Source organism: Mercenaria mercenaria, chromosome 1 (genome assembly GCF_021730395.1).
Source record: "Mercenaria mercenaria strain notata chromosome 1, MADL_Memer_1, whole genome shotgun sequence".
NCBI lineage: Eukaryota > Metazoa > Mollusca > Bivalvia > Venerida > Veneridae > Mercenaria > Mercenaria mercenaria.
The window spans coordinates 27,119,973-27,142,486 of NC_069361.1; the positions used below are offsets into that span (position 1 = coordinate 27,119,973).

The 22,514-nt window shown below is 32.7% G+C and overlaps 1 protein-coding gene across 1 annotated transcript; it reads right to left on the reverse strand.

Moving 5' to 3' along the window:
* Positions 1-358: 358 nt before the first annotated feature.
* Positions 359-16,457, reverse strand: LOC123523924 (uncharacterized). The gene is made up of 6 exons (XM_053537607.1): positions 16,406-16,457; positions 11,139-11,219; positions 6,005-6,049; positions 5,370-5,432; positions 4,498-4,563; positions 359-4,100 (listed from the first exon to the last, which is right to left on the reverse strand). Exons 1-6 carry the CDS (start codon positions 16,455-16,457, stop codon positions 4,003-4,005), a joined length of 405 nt encoding a protein of 134 aa, XP_053393582.1. The 3' UTR covers positions 359-4,002.
* Positions 16,458-22,514: the final 6,057 nt, after the last annotated feature.

Here is a 22,514-nt window from a genome sequence, read left to right on the forward strand (position 1 = left end):
ATTTTGACCCCATTGAATTTATAAAGCATGTCATCGATAACCATTTTAAACTAGCTAGCCGCTCAGGTACCGGCCACATTGGAAATGATCCCAACTTGGGTCGAACTTTTGACATCCCAACCCTGAATGTCTAATCGACTAGGCCACTGTATACAGTTATATTTATATATCCAGAAGGAACCTTATGTGAAAAAAATCTAAATAATTCTGCTCTAGCTTTCTGGTAGCTGTGGGTCTAACAATTTATCTAAATAGTCCGGATTATGAAAAATAAAAATAAAGACGTTTTTGAAAATGAAGCTGTATTGTGTAAGTTTGTCAGTTTTATCTTAAGTTTGCAAATTTGCATTATTTAAAAAATTTCACCACTGGCACTACCTGACCAAGAAACACACAATAGCTTTAGTAAAAGTTATAAGGGGGCCCTGTAGAAGCAATCAAGCAAAATAATTGTATACATGGTTCATGAGAGGTAAATGGACAGCAGAAAACCTATGCAGAACAGATGCTCAATATTTACATCGGATTCAAAACATGAATGGATCCAGGTATAACAAACCATTTAACTTGCCTTTATACACTATTAAGAAATCTTAAGAACACTGAAATTATGCAGAATATTTTCAGCAGTTGCCTGTTACTTTTACTTATGAAATATAGCCAAATGTTAGCATGCCGGATCATAATTCCTAGTTGCATTTTTAATCTTGTATCCTGTTCATATATTGGCAACACAATTAGTTATATTATATTATTATTCATTAGTTAAAAACACAAGTGTTGTATGAACAAAAACATTACAAATCCTTTAATATTTTGTTATTTTTTAGTAAGACAAAGTTTCAAATTAATCAGCTAACAATAAAAGTATGATTGTAAGTAAAACAATTTTAATGCAAAAATATAAACGCATCTAAAACATGATCACATCACAACCGACTGTGTAGAAAACACTTAAGCACACAATGACTTAACATTGTGGAAATGCAGTGACAAAGAAGCACCCTGATGTAATAAGTACCATTTCTTTGATCATATTTATCCACTTTTTATTAAGAAATACCTTCTTTAAATTAGAAACCATTTACTTTTAATTAGATAATAGATAAAAACAATGTGGTTCAGTCACTATTTTAAAAAAGCGTTTAACACTGATGCAACAACTGAACATTTTCGTTGTACTTTTCACTATATATAATATCGATAGTTTGCATATTATTACATTGCATTTACAGTTTAAGCACACATGCATATTGAGTTATCATCTATATTCCACTATCCAACAATTTGCCAACCGACATCTAAAATATCTAGAAGTCCTTTAAAGATACTTATATTTTCTTGTTAAATAATTATTATCTATTGTCATCAAAAATGGAAATAGGTACTTGCTATAATTCTACTATTGCACAGGTAAATGTAAAGTTAAACAGAAAAGAACGGATATTTTATTAATTTCTAACTTGTATATTTACAGTTCATCGTTACATTTAAAAAAATCATACATACAATGTAACGTAAATAAAACCAACAAAACATTATATCATCTATTGCAAAGAAATGAAATGAATTGATTTGATCCTAATTAAGTGGCGTTTTACAAAACAAGGGCAATTCATTCAACGCATTTATAGCACTAAACAACTGAGTGAATTTCAGTTTATTTGGATGTCTTTTGTAATATCTAGAATATAATGTGCTCTCTAAATGAAGCATGAATTTGGACATCTTAACACCAAATAATATTCATCTTCAATGCCACTACATTGACAAAATATACATTTTCTATCGTTTCTATGTCTACAATTTTCAATAGAAAGCTGGTGCGAAGATAAATGTAATTTATCTAGAATATTTCTTAAACTATAACATTTCATTTTGCTAATATATTCTGACATTTGACATCTTGTTTTCTATATAAAACAAAGAAGATCTTGAACAAATATCTTGTCACCAGTAATTTATATCTATAATGATATACTATTAGTAATAATATCTAAAAGTTTAGAGCGAAAATGGAAGACGGAAATACCCATAATTCTTTTCATGAAATAACTTTGAAAATATTGATAATTCAAACCGGTATTGCTATATATAGCGGATACCTACCAAAGTCCTTATATACCACAGAATGTGACATTTTAACATTTAGTATCCATTTCATTAATTTTCTGCGTATTCGTTCAATGTTTTCAGCTCTATCAAAACTCCATAACTCACAAGAATAATTTAATATAGATGCTACATATGATCAAATAAAGTCAACATAATGTTGACAGGAACTTCAAGATCTTTTGTTATGGAGAATAATGATCCCATAGCTTTTAGAGCTTTATCAGCTAACGTTTTAGTTGCAGTCATGAAAAATCCGCCAGTGGATTACTCTAAGTTATTGAAACAAGTAGTAAATAAATTGTTCGAAGATATTTGCTAGCGATAATGAACGACATTCCGTTTTAATGTAGCACATACCGATTTATAAAACTTTATATGTTAAAAATCGTTAAAATCTGCAAAGGACTGTCTTTCTTTTTATCATATTTAGAAAGCATATAAAAAGATAGAAAGAGTTTTTAAATCTCAAATAAATAAAACAAAACTGATTTATAGTCGTTATGACTACAATAAGATAATATTTTTCAAAATTGATTTATTTCAATTTTATTACCTTTTTGTATGGTTAAGTTGGTATTACTCTCTGTTACTGCAAACATAAGGGCATAACTCTAATTCAAAAACAGATATCAAAATTCCGTGACACAATCTCCTGGAACAGTGTATATCGTATTAAAATGCAGTAAAACCTTTGAATATAGGGGGTCGTCCCTAGCTTCAAGCCTTGCTAAAAAATTGGTCCCTTTAGTGGCTTTGATCTGTTTGTAGCCATAAGGAATATAACAAGATTTGTTTTATCTGTTCAGAAATTTAAATGACCTTTCAAAAAAGTGTAAAGATTTATAAACTGTTTTTCTACATAAAGTAAAAAATACAAAACTTTGGACACTTTAGCCATCTAAAATATTCTGACTTGTTTTCAATATCATGAATCCAATTTCACTTTTGACTAAGTTCAGTAAAGATAATGCAAATCTAAAATGAAACTTGCATTAAATGTAAACGAGACTAAGTTTCTTATCGATCTATGCTCAAGTAAATTTTAAGTAATTAGAAGAAAGGATTGTTACTGTAATTTTGCTTTTAAATTATTAAATTAAATTAATGTGAAGATTGAGTAAAAACAAAAAAGCCTGAATTTTAAGATAAGTTAAGAGTTATAGTTTTTGAAAGTGGCATTTTTTCGTGTCTTTATGTAATTCTTAGGTTGTAAATATTTAAAAAAAAGGAATGAAATAATTCTCAATCGTTTTTTCAACACTATGTTATGAACATGATAGAAATTTATGAAAAAAATGGTCGTTTTTATTACCTTTAGGATGTATGTGACATTTTTTGATAGATTCAAAGTTGTTTTAATGTTCGCTAGAATTTTGGCTTTGGGAAAATACATATTTGTTCCTAGTGCTTTTAAAGAATATGTCGTAAATGACCATTTAAAAAGGGAAATCAACATTAGCTTAAAAGAAATAAAATCAATATGAAAATATCAAATATCAGCATTTTCTCTGTAACGGGAGAGCTGTAATACGTTCTCTTATAATGAAGTGTCTAAAAAATGTTTCCTTACCCGTTAACAATTTGTATGATATTAATCCTTCATGTAACAACTGAAAGGTGCATATAAAGTGCAACATATCTAATAAAAACGTTTCAACTTTTGATTATAGACAAGCCCACATTTCTCTCTTATTGCAAACACAGTAAGACAGTATCGAATATGCATTACAAAAGTAGGTTTATCTAATGTTTCTTAAACATGAGCTGGATGGTGACAAGTAGGCTGATTGAAATGTCAAGTTTTGTTCAAAATGAGCATAATATAGAACACCAAAATAAGAGCGCTTAAAACATTCATTTTTTTCTAATACTGCTTTATATCTTCCATCATTCAAGATGTTTGTCCTTCATTTCTTGATCCTCATCTCTCATTTCTTGATCTTCATCTCTCAGTTCTTGATCCTCGTCATCTAGACGAAATGAAGCTACAAAATATTAAAGAATATTAATACAATCTTGTAAATTGGCGTTAAAATGTGGTATTAGACAATTTTTAGACTTTACATTGTCGCTTTCTTATGCAAGGTATTAAGGAGACAAAATTATATAAGAATGACATATACTCAAAAACTTTACTTACAAGATTTCTTTATGATAATCAAGTTGTCACCGCGGTCATACACCCCCTCCCCCCCACCCTCCCCCACCCCTTTGATACATTGCGACAGTGAGCATACCAGCACAATTTGATAATCCAATATTTATATTCTAATAATATCTATTCCGCATTCCGCAAGTGAAACTCCCCTCCATAAATTCTTGTTTCTTTCCCAAAGGACCAAAATATAATGCTCAAGAACTATTCACAAACATAATACAAACCAGCCGTGGTGTTTCCGAGAGAACTGTACACTAATGCAACTGATCCACTTGTACCAGTGGGAAAACCTGAAAAATATGTTTCCATAATGGTCATGCCTCTATATGTCAGATCGTCTTGAAAAGAATTAGACAGACTGTAGTGTGAAAACTTGAGAAACGACCAACAGATTAAAGAAGTATTAAACATATATTGAAACAAAACTAATTGCACTCCATGACAAATTATCTACTTTTTTTTTTTTTTTTTTGGTTGGGTTTAACGTCGCACCGACACATTTTAGGTCATACGGCGACTTTCCAGCTTTGATGGTGGAGGAAGACCCCAGGTGCCCCTCCGTGCATTATTTCATCACGAGCGGGCACCTGGGTAGAACCACCGACCTTCCGTAAGCCAGCTTGATGGCTTCCTCACATGAAGAATTCAACGCCCCGAGTGAGGCTCGAACCCACATCGATGAGGGGCAAGTGATTTGAAGTCAGCGACCTTAACCACTCGGCCATGGAGGCCCCCAAATTATCTACCTATCCGTAGCTACTTCATGATGTTTATTTAAATTACTGACTCTATACAATGACTGATCTCGTTCGGAATGTCAGTGACAAAGAATATTTCTCTTTTCACAGGATATCCATAGATTCGCTGCTGGTTGCACCGTTTAGGTGGTTTCAAGATCTTAAAAAATCATTTTATGATGCATATGCGTGTTGTAAAACTTAAAAATAGTTCACACTAATTTATTTCGTACTAATCACGTTTACTCAGAAGTGCATTTCTGTCAGATGTTTTGGGAACATATATGATTTACACTTATTGGCTTGACAATAATTAATACGTGCTACTAATCTTGAAATGTTCACAAATTTATACAAACCAGCCGTTGTGTTTCCGTTAGCGCTGTACGCTATTGCAACTGATCCGTCAGTAGCAGGGAAACCTGAAAAAAACAACATCTGTAATGAAAAGAACTTTACAAAATAATAATAATTATCTCAAGTAATTCATTAAAATGTATCACAGTTAGTACATTCAATAAATGTTTTGTTTTCCTAATCAATGTGTTTCAACTGGTACAGTTTGACTGTAGAAATTACAGAAATAACAGCATACTGGATTTAATTGTCGTAGGCATGCCTAAAGATGTACATCACAATGTTGATTTTTAACAGATGTGAATTAAATATCGAACATCACAAATAAAGTTTTAATTTGAGTTGATATTTTATTAATATGACAAATACACCATCTAGACTGCTACTATCTAAAACAAGATTTTGCTTTCGTCACCAACGCATTTGAAACAAAAATATCTACATTATTTAATATTTGATAAAAAACACTCTCTAAAACTCTTTGAAACACATTTGTTTGTTTTTGTTTCTTCTGTTTTTATAATTAGAAACAGAATGAATGAAACAGTTCCTAAATTTCGAAATGTTTGAGGTGAATCTGAAGATATGACCTTTAACTTAAAGATAAATAATATGTATGCTATAAATACTACATTACCGGGGTTTCTTTGTGGTTCTTCATTACATCCGCTGATATCATATCCTGTAATAAAGAAAAAATAGGGTCTGAAAAAAACATTTTGATTAAGTTATTTTATCTGCAGAAAGTGTTTAGTGTACATATATTACCTGTCTTATTTGGTCGTGTGATATCCCATAGATTCTTTTAATCCCTATGGTAAAGCGATTTTGGAGCATTTCCTTTCGTTGTTTGCAGTATGTGAGAATATGTTTTAATCAAGAGCATGAGGAAACAAGATGATTGAGAAATTCTTCTTATGATTATTAAATAAAAAAAAGTGCACAAGTTCAACACGAAAACCCAACTTCAAAGAACGCAGCTGCCAGTACAGCACTTCACATGGAAATAGGGGTATATGTAGCTGTATACAAGCACACAACGGCTGAGCACATTTAAACATTAGCACAAACGAATGCAATAACAGGATAGAAGTAACAAATAGACACAAATATACATGAAGAAGGAACACAGAAGGGTACCGCCGTTGAAAGGTCAGAGGCAAAACACCAAGTTATATTCATAATTTTGCTACGTTTCAATGCTCATGCCGTTTTGTTTAAACTCAGCCTTGAAATCAGGTAGATTTGATTTGTATCATATTGTACTACATTAAATATATATGTATAAAAGTCCAATCATCAGGAAATAACAGCAGCAGACTTCTAAGCTTTTACTGCAACTTTAATTTTCAACTGCTAGGGCTTTCCATGTTAAAACATACCTTCAGGCAGTTAAATTCTTAAATAATACATTGACGTAAAGTCATAATAATAAAATACGAGAAACGTCGTGACTTCGTAAAGTAAAGAAACGTTGCGGCAAAACAACACACGCACGTTAACGCTGATTAAATGCAATCGTCTCAAGAATACCCCTATGCACATACAGAAAACATTGTTTTTAAAGCAGTCCGAAACAGACACGTGTACCATTAAAAGGAATGAGAAACAAAATATATATAAATTAAATGAAAAGCGATTTCACATGTCTCGCCTATGATCTTTTCGTTTTTATTATTATTATACCAGATTTATATAGCTCCCTTTTCACGATAAACACGTTCAAAGGCGACTCGATGAAAGGGCGAGTGCTATAGGAATGTTGGAAGCGTCAGGCAAGCATCGTGATTCATGTTACAATTGTCAATATTCTTTGAAAGAAAGTTCTCTAATATCATTACACAAGCATATAATTATTCCAAAGTGACATTCAGTACGTCAAGTGGCCAGGATAGGTGGCAAAAATGTAGGGGTCTAATTGGAAGGTTTGCTCAGTATATGTATAAATTGCAGCACCATAGCCGAATTCAATCTGTGGAATACGTATCAGAAATGTAAACGGCCTATCATTTGTTAGATTTATCTCGTTTCATGTGGATGCAACTTGATACAAAACAGTACCTTCGAGTTCCCGCCACTTACACATTATTTCAGGGCAAATATTATCAGTTGTTTGTATTAAAACAGTTTCTTTCTGAATGTGTATGGAAAAATAAACTAATTGATTTATTTCAATGCATGTTTTCCATATTTTTAATGTAATTTACAGTGAATATTATGGAAATAAAAACTCTACAAACGTATAATCGCTTAATCAAAAGCAGTGCTATCTTGACTTGTGACAATTTCTTGTTGAAAATCTCAATGAAAAAATAGTCTATAAACATAATCTACAATTCAAAATGAAAAAGGGGTGCCTTGAGACATTGAATCAATTGAACAATTGTTCATTTTCACCCTTGTTATCCGGATAATACGAAATCATGTGATAATTCCAAAATGCTACAAAATGACAGATGAACGCTTATGAAAATTTTAGATTTTTCGGTAAGTTGCTGTGGCTTGATAAGAGATTTTAACCACCAGATGTTGCAAAAAGAACGAATGGTGATTTGTTTCCATGGAACTCAAACTATTTTACTTTATTTTTGTGAATACAATACACAGTATGTTAAATAGTTTACAAAATCCATGTAAGTTTAGTTTGAAAATTCATAAAAAAAAATATTTAGAATTGTTTTTAATGCTTGTAATTCACTGTATAGTAGTCGCAACTTGACCGCGATGGTTGACCTTAGGCTGATTATTCATATCAATTATTTTATTGAAGAAAATAAGGGGTGCTTAGGGTAGCAGAGCATATCTATATAGAATAAGTTTGTACACAGATCAGAATCAAAGTATGTATACTTACATTTGATCAGTGAAAATTTTCCAATACACTCATTTATATTCACACAAATTTATATTTACATTTTCTCGTGCAGCTCGTGTTTTACTTACACTCCTTTTCAATAATAGGCTGTGCCTCATTATGTATTATAATAGAAAGGTCAACCATCGGGGTCAAGTTGCGTCCACTATATATACAGCTCTACCATTTCACTATCTGACATAGTTTAGAATAAGTTGTTTACGTTTGCCGTTTTCATGCCAAAACCATTTATATTGATCCTTGTGTGAAAAATGGATAATAGCCGAAAATGACCATGGATAATGCCTTACATGTGTTGTCTTTGAAAGTGCATAATAGCCGTCATTGACTTCTTTCATTTACATACCATTACACATTGACAAGTTTTGTGTGTGTGTGGACATGTTTTGGTGAATGAGTTTGTAACAACATGATGATATGAACTTGTTAACAATGTTTAGCTCGACTATTCAAAGAATAGTAGAGCTATTGGACTCACCCATGCGTCGGCGTCCCGATTTGGTTAAGGTTTTTGTATGTAAGCTGGTATCCCAGTAACCACTTGTGGGAATGGATTGAAACTTCACACACATATTCACTGTGATAAACTGACCTACACTGCACAGGTTCCATAACTCTATTTTGCTTTTTTACAAAATCATGTCTCTTTTTCGACTTAGAAATTCTTGGTTACGGTTTTGTATGTAAGCTGGTATCTCAGTTCTCACTAATGGGAATGGATTGAAACTTTGCACACTTGTTCACTGTCATGATTTGACATGCACTTCGCAGGTTCCATAACTCTATTTTGCATTTTTCAAAATTATGCCCCTTTTTCAACTTAGCAGTTTTTGGTTTTAAGTTTTTGTATGTAAGCTGGTATTTCAGTATCCACTAATGGGAAAGGATTGAAACTTCACACACTCAGTCATGAGTATCAGTCATGAGCTGATAAACACTATGAAGGTTCCATAACCCTTTTTCCCATTTTAACAAAATTATGCCCCTTTTTCGACTTTTGTATTCATTCAGTTGACAAGGCTGTTGAATAGTCGAGCGTTGCTGTCCTCCGACAGCTCTTGTTATACTGGTAACAGGCACAGCAACCTAATAAGTAGAGCATATGAAACCCATCGTAGATTAGGAGTTTTTGCCTCATATGTTATCGGAAAGAAATTTTAACACTCTCTTTCCATGAATGTAATTCTTACAATTACGAATGATGACTTTGGATAAAGACCCGATAAAAAATGCCGAAAAGATATGGCCATATATTAATTGGCACTTGTTTCAGTGCTGGTGGGGGGTACCCGGCAGTCAACCTATACAGATCTTTGGCTCCTTTAAAATGGCTTTTGGAGTTTGGCTTGAGGTTATCTTCAACCTTTCAAGATCTAGGAGACGTATTATACTGTCTTCAAAAATGCCCAGGATTTTCAACACCACAAAACATACCACAGATTTTGAACAGCAGTCAAAATACCATGGTTATTATAGCCCAAGGAACAAAGCAAAAAAATTGATCTCGATTACAATTCATAACACCAACTTAATGTATTGAACTTACAGAAGAAGAGGGAAGGGGATATTGAACAAATATTAAGTTAATGAACGTAGATCTTATCCTATACACTGGGACCAACTCTTTATATTTCAGTATAGGAATGCATGTGAGTCTTGTATTGCAGATGAAATGTTGGTAGGGGACAACATTTTATGGAAAAGTTAACAAGTGTACTAAATTATTAAGTACAATATCAAACTATTATCAGTTAAGGGATTAAGGGAATGTACTTCTATGAATTCACAGCAGTATTCAACATATTCCAGCAAAACTGACCTGGTAAAGTGCCATTATTTTCACACTCTTAAAATGCTAACAGACCCCTAGCATACTTAATTTCTAAATATGGGTGTACCCTCTCCCCCTGTGGAATCTCAGCACAATTAGAGTCAAGTGTTAAATTTACCTGTTCTGGCTTGTTTAATTTTTTACCAAAATCTAGCAAAAAAGATACAGGCGTGTAAGCTTTAGAACCTTCTGACAGCGGACTTGATTTTTAAAACAGAATTTTACAAAGATATAGACATTTTCCCTTTTGATAAACATCTGAGGAACATCTGGTACTGACCATGTGTATAAAACATTACCTTGGACATGCTACAGCCATTAGTTACCACCTTTTATGAGTATACTTCTTCAATATACAACAATCGGTACCTTTAGAACAGCATATACAAAGTTTCAAACTACAATATTGGCTATTATCCTCATAGCACTTCGGGATTTATCTTCGAAATTTCTATGAACACTTGGGTCAGTATCCATCGACTACTACATATGCTTATATATTTGTCAATGTGGGTTATTTGATCTAAAATAAAAACTTTTAAACATGTTCATATCATTGTTTATATAATAACTGAATAAAACAAAATAATATTCATTTCCGAAAGTCCATTAAATGAGGTTGACAACACTTTGAATCACCAAACTCATTCTCAAAAGCAAAATGTACACCTTGTTTGGGGCTCTCCATACTGAACAATATGTCCGATATTCAAATTGTTTAGTGCAAATGGTACAGCTTCTAAACCATGTTGAATCAGTTATAATACTTTAAACAATCAGAATGAGTAATAAGAAAATATTGACGAAAACAATGTCCATACAAAGTTCCGACATTTCCTCAGGTTTGTAGCATTTTGGAATTATCACATCATTTCGTATTATCCGGATAACAAGGGTGATTTTATATAGTTTATATTTATGAATGGTTTCATATTGAAGCTTGGAAGATTTAGTTGTGAGGATACTACAAGCTTATCAATCATTACAGACCTGAAATATCATTGTCTTCTTTGACTAATTGACATAAATCTCAAACCAATTTATGTGACTTGTTCACAAAACTACCTTTCTTCTGTACTCCGCAAGTCCTTGGTTTCTTTACAGAATATTGCAGAGCTGTATCATCTACAATTTTCCTTTTTGGACCTGAAAAAAGAGTATCTGTGTACGTTAACTGTAAAATACTAGGTTTTAAAAGACAATGTTCTTGCGTTTTTACAATATTTTGTAAATGCATGTACAGTTAACTCTGAATTAAATAACTGTATTTTAATTGTTATGTATTATATATCCATGTACGTATAACACCTGCATCTAATAAAGAGATTCAAAATAAATAAAAGAAAGCCGTACGGCAAACAAATGTTTTGAAAAAAAAACAGTGATAAATATTACTATGCGTTATGTGTAAAATGAACAACTTCGACAATAATTTGCTAATCTACACTGTTCTCTTAATCTCCTTAATTTCCAACTTACAATAATAAGAATTTGAATGGCGAAATAGAATTTCTATGACTGTTACATTGTATCTACCTGACTAAGAACCGTAAGAAAGTAGGTCAGTAGGTCATGATTAAGACTACTCAAGAAGAGTATTGAATCTGTATCTAAAATTATAAAGGTGGTCTAAATTTCTATGCTGTAACTTCAAAAACGAAAAAGTAGGTCAGTAGGTCTCGATTCAGACTATTCAAGATGAGTATTGAAATCTGTATCAAACATTATACTTGTGGTTTAAATTTCTTTGCCATTGCTTCTAAAACAAATGTCTATGTAAAACAAGGGACCACCCAGGCATGCCGTATATTGTCCCCAAGGCTATGATTTGAACAATCTTGGTAGAGAACCACTAGAGCATGCCACATACCAAATATCTTTTTAAAGGTTTTCCCAATATAAGCCAATGTAAAAACTGTTGACCCCGGGACGATGTCAATTTTGACCCCAGGGTCATGATTTGAACAAACTTGATAGTTGACCACTAGACAATACAAAATATCTAAGGTCTAAGCCTTATGGTTATGGACATGAAGATTTTAAAATATCTTTCCTTTATAAGTCAATGAAAAACAAGGGATCCCCCCACCCCCGCGGGAGTGGCATATATTCAGCCAAGGGTCATGATTTGAACAGTCTTGGGAGAGAACCACTAGAGTATGCCAAATAGTAAACATCTAATTTCCAGGCCTTATGGTTAAAAGACAAGATTTTTTAAAAAGGGCTTTCCCTATACAAGTCTATTTAAACCATATGCCCCCCCCCCTCCCCGGTCGGGGCCAGTTTTAACCCCAAGAGGATACTTTGAACATTTTTGGTAAAGAACTACTACATGATGCTACATACCAAATATCAAAGACCTAGGCCATGTGGTTTTGTACAAGAAGATTGTCAAAAGTGTCCCTATGTAAGTCTATATAAACCATGTGACCCCAGGGCGGTGCCATATTTTGACCCTAGGGAGATAATTTGATTTGAACAATCTTAGTAGAGGACTACTAGATGATGCTACATACAAAATATTAAAGCCCAAAGCCATGTGGTTTTGGACAAGAAGATTTTCAAAGTTTTTCCCTATATAAATCTATATAAACCATGTAACCCCAGGGTGAGGCCATAGTTGATCCTAGTGATATAACTTGAACTATCTTCGTAGAGGCCCACTAGATGATGCTACATACCAAATATCAAAGCCCTAGGCCCAGTTGATTTGGACAAGAAGATTTCCAAAGTTTTTCCCTATGTAAGTCTATATAAACCATGCGACCCCCAGGGCGGGGTCATATTTGACCCTAGGGAGATAATTTGCACAATCTTGGTAGAGGACCACTAGATGATGCTACATAACAAAGACCTATCGTTTTGGACAAGAAGATTTTTAAAGTTTTTCCTTTCGGTTGCCATGGCAACCAGAGTTCTGTATAGAATTAAATTTTTTGAAGGTCTGGGTCTTATGATTCTGGACAAGAAGATTTTAAAAGATTTTTTCTATATAAGTCAATGTAAAACAAGGGACACCTGGGTGTGGCATATAATGACCCCATGGTCATGATTTGAACAACCTTGGTAACGAACCACTAGAGCATGCCAAACACTAAAGACAAGAACTTCTTTAAAGGTTTTTCCCTATATAAGTCTATTTAAAACATGTGCCCCCGGGGCGTAACCAGTTTTAACCCCAGGGGGATAATTTTAACAGTCTTGGTAAAGGACTACTACACGATGCTACATACCAAATATCAAAGCCCTATGCCATGTGGTTTTGTACTAGAAGATTTTCAAATGTTTCCTTATATAAGTCTACATAAATCATGCGATCCCCAGGGCGGGGCCATATTTGACCCTAGGGAAATAATTTGAAAAATCTTGGTAGAGGACCATTAGATGATGCTACATACAAAACATCAAAGCCCTAGGCCCTGTGGTTCTGGACAAGAAGATTTTCAAATTTTTTCCCTATATAAGTCTATATAAACCATGTGACCCCCATGTCAGGGCCATATTTAATCCTAGGGGGATAATTTGAACAATCTTGGTAGAAGACCACTAGATGATGCTACATACCAAATAGTAAAGCCCTAGGACCTGCCGTTTTGGACGAAAATATTTTTACAGATTTTCCTTTCGGTTGCCATGGCAACTAGAGTTCTGTTTAATTCTTTGAACAATTTTAAAAGAAGACCATCAAAGGAACATTTCTGTGAAGTGTCATCAAAATTGGCCTGGTGGTTTAGGAGAAGAAAGTGTGGATGGACGGCGGACGACAGACGGACGGACGGACGCCTCACAATCACAATAGCTCACCCGGAGTACTTCGTGCTCAGGTGAGCTGAAAACACAGCCATCCATACAACACTCAACAATTTAACAGGGGAATATAATCTTACATATGATGTTTTCATATTTGAAACAAAAGTATATTCGTCACATGAATAAAAGATATAGTCATCTTATATTCTTTGAAGTATTACTGAAACATTAAAAAAAATTATATCTCTCGTGCATCAAGTAGACACATAACCCTATTAATAATTGTAACAGGCTGAAAATACTTCAGCCCTGACCGGGAATTGAACCCGGGACCTCTCACACTTAAGGCGGACACTCTACCACGTCGCTATAAAAGCTAGCTCAATAGCAAGGAAGTATAAGTGCACCCTTATACACTACCCTACTACATACACCCCTCCATTTTAGAATTCGTCCTCGAAATCCAGGAGTTTGAACCTCTGTGGGACGTTCCAAGTGTCCATTCATATCTACTCGTGAGTTATTCACTCTACCACGTCGCTATAAAAGCTAGCTCAATAGCAAGGAAGTATAAATGCACCCTTATACACTACCCTACTACATAATATTATTAATTTGAAAAAAATTCTTTGAAGTAAATGACAACATCTACCAAACATGTACCAGAATTTCTATGTAGGTTAAGAACAGTCTTTTTCATCTTTCTTAGACAACTGCAATTTTGAAATCATTGTTTTGGTCTAGGACTAATGTTTTTAAGGATTTGTTTCACGAGATTCCCAATGTCTATATAACATTTACTAGAACTACGTATTTCTATTTAACTGGAAATGTAAGGATATGATAATTTTATAACGTACGACAATTTCATTTTAAAGCAATACGTTTAGTGGAAATGGAAGTGAATAAGATGGCACATGAGACAGCAATATAGCCTAAGTAAAGATCACCCACCAGAGAATAATTCATAAAAATACGAAGCTACAGTTCAAATGTACATTTTAAATCAGGTACTGAATTGTGCATACACTGAAACTCAAAATAGTATCGTATAGAATTCCGCTTAAGTCGGACGGTGTTTCGCACTTCAACAGACCCAATCAAAACGAGTCCGCTGTTCTTTTGCCTGGTTGTATTCTATGCTTCCAAAGGATCTTCTAATAGATTTTATTACATTCCTAGACCAATAGGTCAGCATGTAGTGCTCTCTGTATAAATCTAAAAGTAAATCTGCTGTTACCCTTAAATGGCAAAGTATTGATACACAGGATTCTTGTTTCCTTTTTTAATATTTTGTAGTCATTGAACAGAAGTGTCACTATCTGAGGTCTAGTCAGAGTTTAAGAATATTTTCCCAAATTTTATCCAGTATATAACTTAAAACAGGCGGTTCTTTTTAACATTTGATGTGGGTTTTTTTTTCAATTCAAATATTTAACCAAACATTGATTATTTAGCTGCTGTATTGTAAATATTTTCATCATAGTGGAAACATTTATTTACATTCTTGAACGGAAAAGTGACAACGATGAGCCATTAGAATATGAGCTTGTATTATAATAATTATAAACTTATATCTTTTAATTCTGAAAATGTTTTTGTAAGATAGTATGTGTGTTTAGCTGTAATTACAGATGATGGATTATCCACTAGAAGTGTTAAATATAGTTAAAAATCAATTGATAAATAGTACTTAACATAATACACATACAAAAATGTTGCAATACATTATTCTTGCTTTTTTTGTCTCCCTTTTTATGCCCTATTTCTAGTTTAAAAGATTAAAACACTTTTTTGGAAATTTTCTGTGCATCATCTGTGTTTTGTTTAGTCTTTTATATATGCAGTTTGTTAAAGTGTTTCTTTTTCACCTTGTACAGTCACTTTGGCAAGATATTACAAATGTGATCAAACTTCCTGAAAATTTATAAACACGTTCTAAAAATGATGTAATTCCTCTATGTCTACTTCCCTTAAATTAGTCTATTGTTCCACTGGTCTGCTTAAACGTTCAAATAACCCCTTTCATTTATCACACAGCGAAGTCACAAAGTTACCACTTCAGTTGTATAATCTAGTACTTAAAACTATTCCTCTTATTATCTAGTTTTCATTAAAAAAATTCTTTTTCCTTAATGTTTTATTTGCTTCATATACTTCTGTTTTGCTAAAATAGTAACTGACATATCTGATAACCTTGCCGAAATATACCTCCTGATGAATCTTGGTGCCCTGTTGTTGTTTTCTGTTTTCTTGTTTTGATGGGTTACTTTTGCGGCGGGGGGGGGGGGGGGGGGGGGGCTGGACTGGGGTGGGGAGGGGGTGTAAAAAGACTGTAAGGCTAATCGATATGCTCGAGTAAGTAATAAACTTTAAATAAGAGCTGTGTAGTTGAGGAAAATCTATACTACAATCAAATTTTGTTATCTAATAACGTAGGTAATGGGACAAGAACCAAGAAGTAGCTGTCTATCATCCACATTGCCTGTGGAAGATCTAAACGGGACGTCTTTCTTGGGGTATAAAAGAACGCTAAGTAAAATAAACCATATATTTATGAATAATATTCCCCATAACATTACCATTGTCCGCTGCAAGTTCTGCAAAATGTTTTTCTTTTGTAAAGTCAGCCATCTTGACAAGGGACGTTACTCTCGATAGATTGCAAGAAATACCAGATAACAAGTAACCACCATTACCTTGACCTAGTTTATTTATAGACACTGAAACTTTCCTCGTTCATTACGTATTTCTTTCATATAATTTGGTAATGATGTATACAGAAACAGATTAATAAGATATTATAATATAAATATATTGTAAAGGTTTAAAGTTGTACTTACAATGAAAACATGCTTATATGTAAGCAATGCCGTGTAGATTAGCAAGCCATTTTCCCTGTCATACTACCCGCTTAGGTTACAACACACCAGCGTACCTGAAAAATATAATAATAACACATATTTTTGCGAGCGAGTTTCGGATTTATGGGTATTTCCTTCCTACTTCAAAAATAAGATACTCGAAAATAAAATGATTCGAAAGTTCACTTTTTGTAAGTACGTAACTGCTATCTGTTTAATCAACATCATTCTTAACACATAAAACATTTGTGATAAAATGAATTTTCTTTTATTCGAACTTTTCATTTTATAAGTCAGCTTTTCACCTGACGATCAGGTTATTCATGTTTGATATTATGATCCCTCCCTCATAAACAGCTTACCTGTTTAATTGTCCCAATTCTAACACTTAAACAATGTTCAAAAGAAACTAAATATTCATTCAATATATGCGTTGTCTTCATCCTTATTCTTACACCACTTGTAATTTACAAATGTTCGACAATGATTGGTTGGTTAGTTTCAACCTTGATACCATGCCTTACTTTTAATCCAATCGCAAATGGTCTAATCTACATAAAATATGTTTCGTGATATGAAAAGATTGCAGAAAAAAAACTGGTTTTATAACATGCTCGAACCGCGCAATCATTTTCAGTGTCCATTGTGGGGAATAGGACAGAAAGAGACCTGCGTAACAAATTTGTGGCCACAATTTTTACAATATCATAGTATAAATGTAAATCAGCTTGGTCACCAGTAGACTGTCAAAATATTTTAATTTCATGAGGCCCAAAAGGTAGTAATATTAGTATTATAAGCTATTTTCTTTTTTACATTTCTGATGAATATATTATCTATTTTAGGTTAATATTATTGTAATATGAATATTCTTACAATTAACTATCAAATGAAAGGATGTATGAATCTAATTTCCTGGCAAGAGCTACAATATTTTCCTGAGGTTGTCAAACTGGGAAGTGTTATGATCCATCCAAGTAGTTTCTTTTTAACATTGAGAAAAAAAAGAAATTTGTTACGATAAACTTTCCTCACTACCATTTCATACGTCTAGTTTCATGCTACATTAATTTACTCTGATTTACTGTCAGTCTATAGCAGTAGATATGACATAGGTGGACAATTTGAGCATTTTGGATCTTAAAGTTTAGTGTTATATATAACTCGTTTTCATCTAGAAAAAACGTCTAATACATTCGAATACATTTGAACATTTTTAAAATTAGATGTTTGTCATAGAAACGATTTAAACTATATATTTACATGGCTAACATGTAGATGTCAACTTAAATGAAACCCCCATTTAGGACCTCTTGTTCTATGATTTCACTTAGAAGGTATTTTAACATAAACTGAATTATATAATCTAAAGTTCTCTTTGCAGATTTCATTCAGATTCAGTGTTTATGTATCTTGAAATAATTTTACTTTTATAATTGTATTTTATTAGATGTCCCCTTTTGGAGCCTCATATAACCTTTTAGCGGACTTTTCCACCAGGTGTCCACCACCCATCGCACTTTTACTAAAATCCCTACGGATATTTTACTCCTATCTAAGGTTGTAAGTGAAGTGAATGTAATGAAATAAACAAACGTTAATTAAAGTTAATTATAATATAGTCATGTGAAATTTCGATATATAAAGATGTGTTTTTGGTGTTGATTAAGTGGTTTAGATTATTCAGTCACTTTTGGCGGAGTGTGGATTGCAAAAATGTTGAATTTCTTATTTTAACTTTTTTCACCAAGGGGGTTTTCAATCACTTTACACTCCTTCACTAAACAACGTTGTAAACAAAATCTCGGTTATCTAGTGACACAGAAAAATCATTGGATTTCCTTACTAATCTTGCGTGTCCTAGGGTATAATTGCATAAATGTATACATTGAGGGTTAACCTTGAATATGTTTTTGTAAGGTATTTTTATATATCGATAACAGCTGATTAGGGTATAGCGGATTTTAGGGTATAGCGGACAGTGTGGTTAATTTTTGCATCAAAACTTTTTAAATTGCATTAATTATTATTTACTTATTTTATAGTCTGGTAGAGTAACATTCTGGCGTACTCATGCGTTGTTTGTTTTGTTTTTGATTTTGTTCACAACGTGTTTATTTTACGAGAAACGGATCGAGCTCAACGGAAGTCATCTCTGTTTCATAGCAAAACGAGACCAACTTCAAATAAATTTAACGGTGATTTAACAAGCTTTTGGTATCAAAAGATATATAGATGTATCCTCAGTAAATGCAAAATAGTTACCTGATGGGAATTGTTGCCTGTCACTGGTCATAGACATGAAAATGCACTGCATGCTTTAGTGAGTAACGGATAGGTCACGACCCATATGTAAACATTTTTAGTGGTCGTCTCAACATTATTCTGAGTATTGGGTTGAATAAAAATGAGTCCTGAGCTATTCATATTTGTAAACAGATGATATTTCTATGACAATTGGAGTGCAAGAAAAGATTAATAATGACCATGGTATACAAAATAACATGTAAACATGAAACAAAATAAATTTGATAAAAACAATGGGTTTTTTCTGGAAACAGACATAAGTTTAAGTTTGACTTAATTTGTCAATACCAGTTTTCTTATGTTTTCTATTCATTCACCTATGCACATATTTTTTGTTTAATTGTTTGTCAGTTTGTCAGCATCAAAACAATAAAGACTGATATCTAAGTGAATCCTGTATTAGCTTTTTGTCATTAGTCACACAGCCTGTTGAATTGTTTTTCTTTTTTTTCAGGCATTGATCTCTGAGTCTGGTCTATCAGGTATTTTCAGTTCCTCAACAGGGAACAAGTATACACTTATAGTGATTATAGTGAGAAAATTCTGTCATCAAAAGCTATCATGCTTTCAAGATCAAGCCTCCAGACACTGACCCAAAGACACAATGTATTGTTGACAGAGAATATACTAACATTAAAGACAAAGATGCTTGTCTGGTATGGCTTCCAGATTTATCTGAATTTCCCAAAAACTTGCATCACATGGTAACTGATCAGCAAAGAAATCTGTTGTTGTTAGATATTGCTGGCCTGCTTCTCAAGCATATAATGACGATGTAGTAATTCCATGCATTTATACCTTCAAAGTCCAGGATGCAAATGACACTATAAATATGATCTCTGAAACACCGGAAACAATGCCAGAATGTGATGACATGACACAAAAGACAAAGCATAAGTAAAGAAATGAGTGAGCTTACCCTATATATAGTGTTGTTTAAAGCAGTTAATACATCTATTAAGTGTTGCAGATGGATTTATAATAAATGATATTGAAATTATACATATCTTGACAAAATAGAGTTAAGGTGTTTATCACAGAAAGTTTATTGTATGTATGCTTTATAACCATAACTCATTTATGAATCTTGTAGTCCGTTTTTATACCCGTTACCATTTCTGTACTTAAACTTTGTTGTTTTACTGATGAATCTAGTCCATAATTATACACATTAATTTTGTTAATTTGTTTACTTATGGTTCTAGTCCATGATTACTCAGGAATTTTGTTAAAATATTGTATTGATGATTCTTGTCCATGATTACTCAGTGATTTTGTTAAATTATTGTACTGATAATTCTACTCCATGTTTACCCTGTGATTTTGATGTTTAACTTATGATTCTAGTCCATGATTATTCTGTGATTTTGTTGTTTTACTGATGATTCTAGTCCATAATCACTCTGTGATCTTGTTGTTTTACTGATGATTCTAGTCCAAGATCACTCTGTGATTTTGTTGTTTTACTGATGATTCTAGTCCATGATTACCCTGTGATTTTGATTTTTTACTGATAATTCTAGTGCATGATCACTCTGTGAATTTGTTGGTTTACTGATGATTTAAGTCCATGATTACCCTGTAATTTTGTTGTTTTATTGATGATTCTAATCCATGATTACCCTGTGATTTTGCTGTTTAAATGATGATTCTAGTCCATGATTACACTGTGATTTTGTTGTTTTACTGATGATTATAGTCCATGATTACTCTGTGATTTTGTTGTTTTACTGATGATTCTAGTACATGATTATCTTGTGATTTTGTTGTTTTACTGATGATTCTAGTCCATGATCACTCTGTGATTTTGTTGTTTTACTGATCATTCTAGTCCATGATTACTGATTTTTGCAATTTTAAAAAATAATCTCAGTAAAAATGATACAATTACTTTGATCTCAACCATAAATGACATTGTTTTATTTCAGTTAATCCTGTAATAAGATGTTTCTCAAAGAAGGGATCCTTTGCTTAACTAATTGATAAAATTTGTTTTGTGTAAACACCCTTAATTAATGTTAAATGTACTCAGGAACAAACAAATGAACAGGGTCACTAAAACATCACAAACTTTCGGAGTTTTTTTCTACCACAAAAAGTGCAAAATATTTTTGTCAAAAATGAGAATTTCTAATGTGCTACAGAGCTGTTTATAATGTTAGGTATATATTGATGATTTTATATCATATATTTTATATAGATAAATCCGATACAGACCAAAAATATCCGGAACTGACTAGATTAGTGTGTCTGTAAACAAGGATAGGGAGACAAAAACATTCGAAGGCACTGTAATAAGCTGACTGTTTTTGGAAAGATGAGACTATCTGTTAATATATGGTTTAATATCTTCCGAGTTACTTTCGTCAAATTTGAATGCAGCAAAAGTTTCACACGCTATCCTCTATACCCAAAACAACTACAAACAGTACATTTTCTCGATCATGCTCTAAGCGAAAGAAGTCCTTAAAATTGGGAATTGGTTTAAGAATTTAAGGTAGTTCTGCACGTTTGAGAAACCGGAAGTAATGGCGTAACGTCATGTATCCGGATAACGTAGAATAAAAACTGGATTCGACATCTTTTTATAAATTAATGACAACTTGTAGTTGCAATTATCAAAACAGCAACGTTAATATTTTTGGGAGATAATATATTATTATAAAGGTTGACACCTTACATAATTCTTAATAATGTCTAAAAGTCAGCTTGAAATATGCTTATCTCTTATATCAATGGCAAAATTCTTAAATACAAGCACACCGAACAATACATTTTATTTTACCATATTTAAGCCCACGATAGTTTATAATTGTGAGACATTTCAATAAAATCTACATCGTAGAAAAATGTCTATTCGCGAAAATGTCATCTCAACTGTGGTTGTCCCCATAGACACCGATTATGAACATTTTGAGAGGTCCAAATTTTCAAATTGATATATCAAAAAATCAAGCAAACCTTTTTTATTTGCCTAATATTCTATGTATATTCTGATGTTTTGAAAAATAAGGATTTGATCAAATTTTACGAGTAGAAAAAAATTGAAAGGAACGTGTAGAACTACCATACTTCAATATTTCCTTTTATAGGTAACATATGATTAGCAGTATTTGTGGTTAAATATGAGGTTTCACAAGATTTCATTACTGTTTCGTCCTTACAGATTTTATCAAAAATATAAAATTTCAAGTAATATTATACCTTGGCGTTATTTGAATACAACGTAATATATAGTTATTAAAAGTAGTCAAAACGTGTTTTCAAACAAAAGCAGCGTTGTTTTGTTTTTGCAATAACAGGTATTTTTAATACATTCTTTCATCGATTTCCAATTACGATATGACACGGGGAATCACATGTTCTTCTATATCCTGCAGTGAAATGTGTACAGTATACATCATGAAATTTATTAGGGTGTTTAAAGCGTTGTGCTTGTCTTTTTAACAAAATAATAAATGTCTAAAGCATAAGCTTTAAAGACGCTACTAAATTAGTAGTAGTTTACCCTGTCTATCCA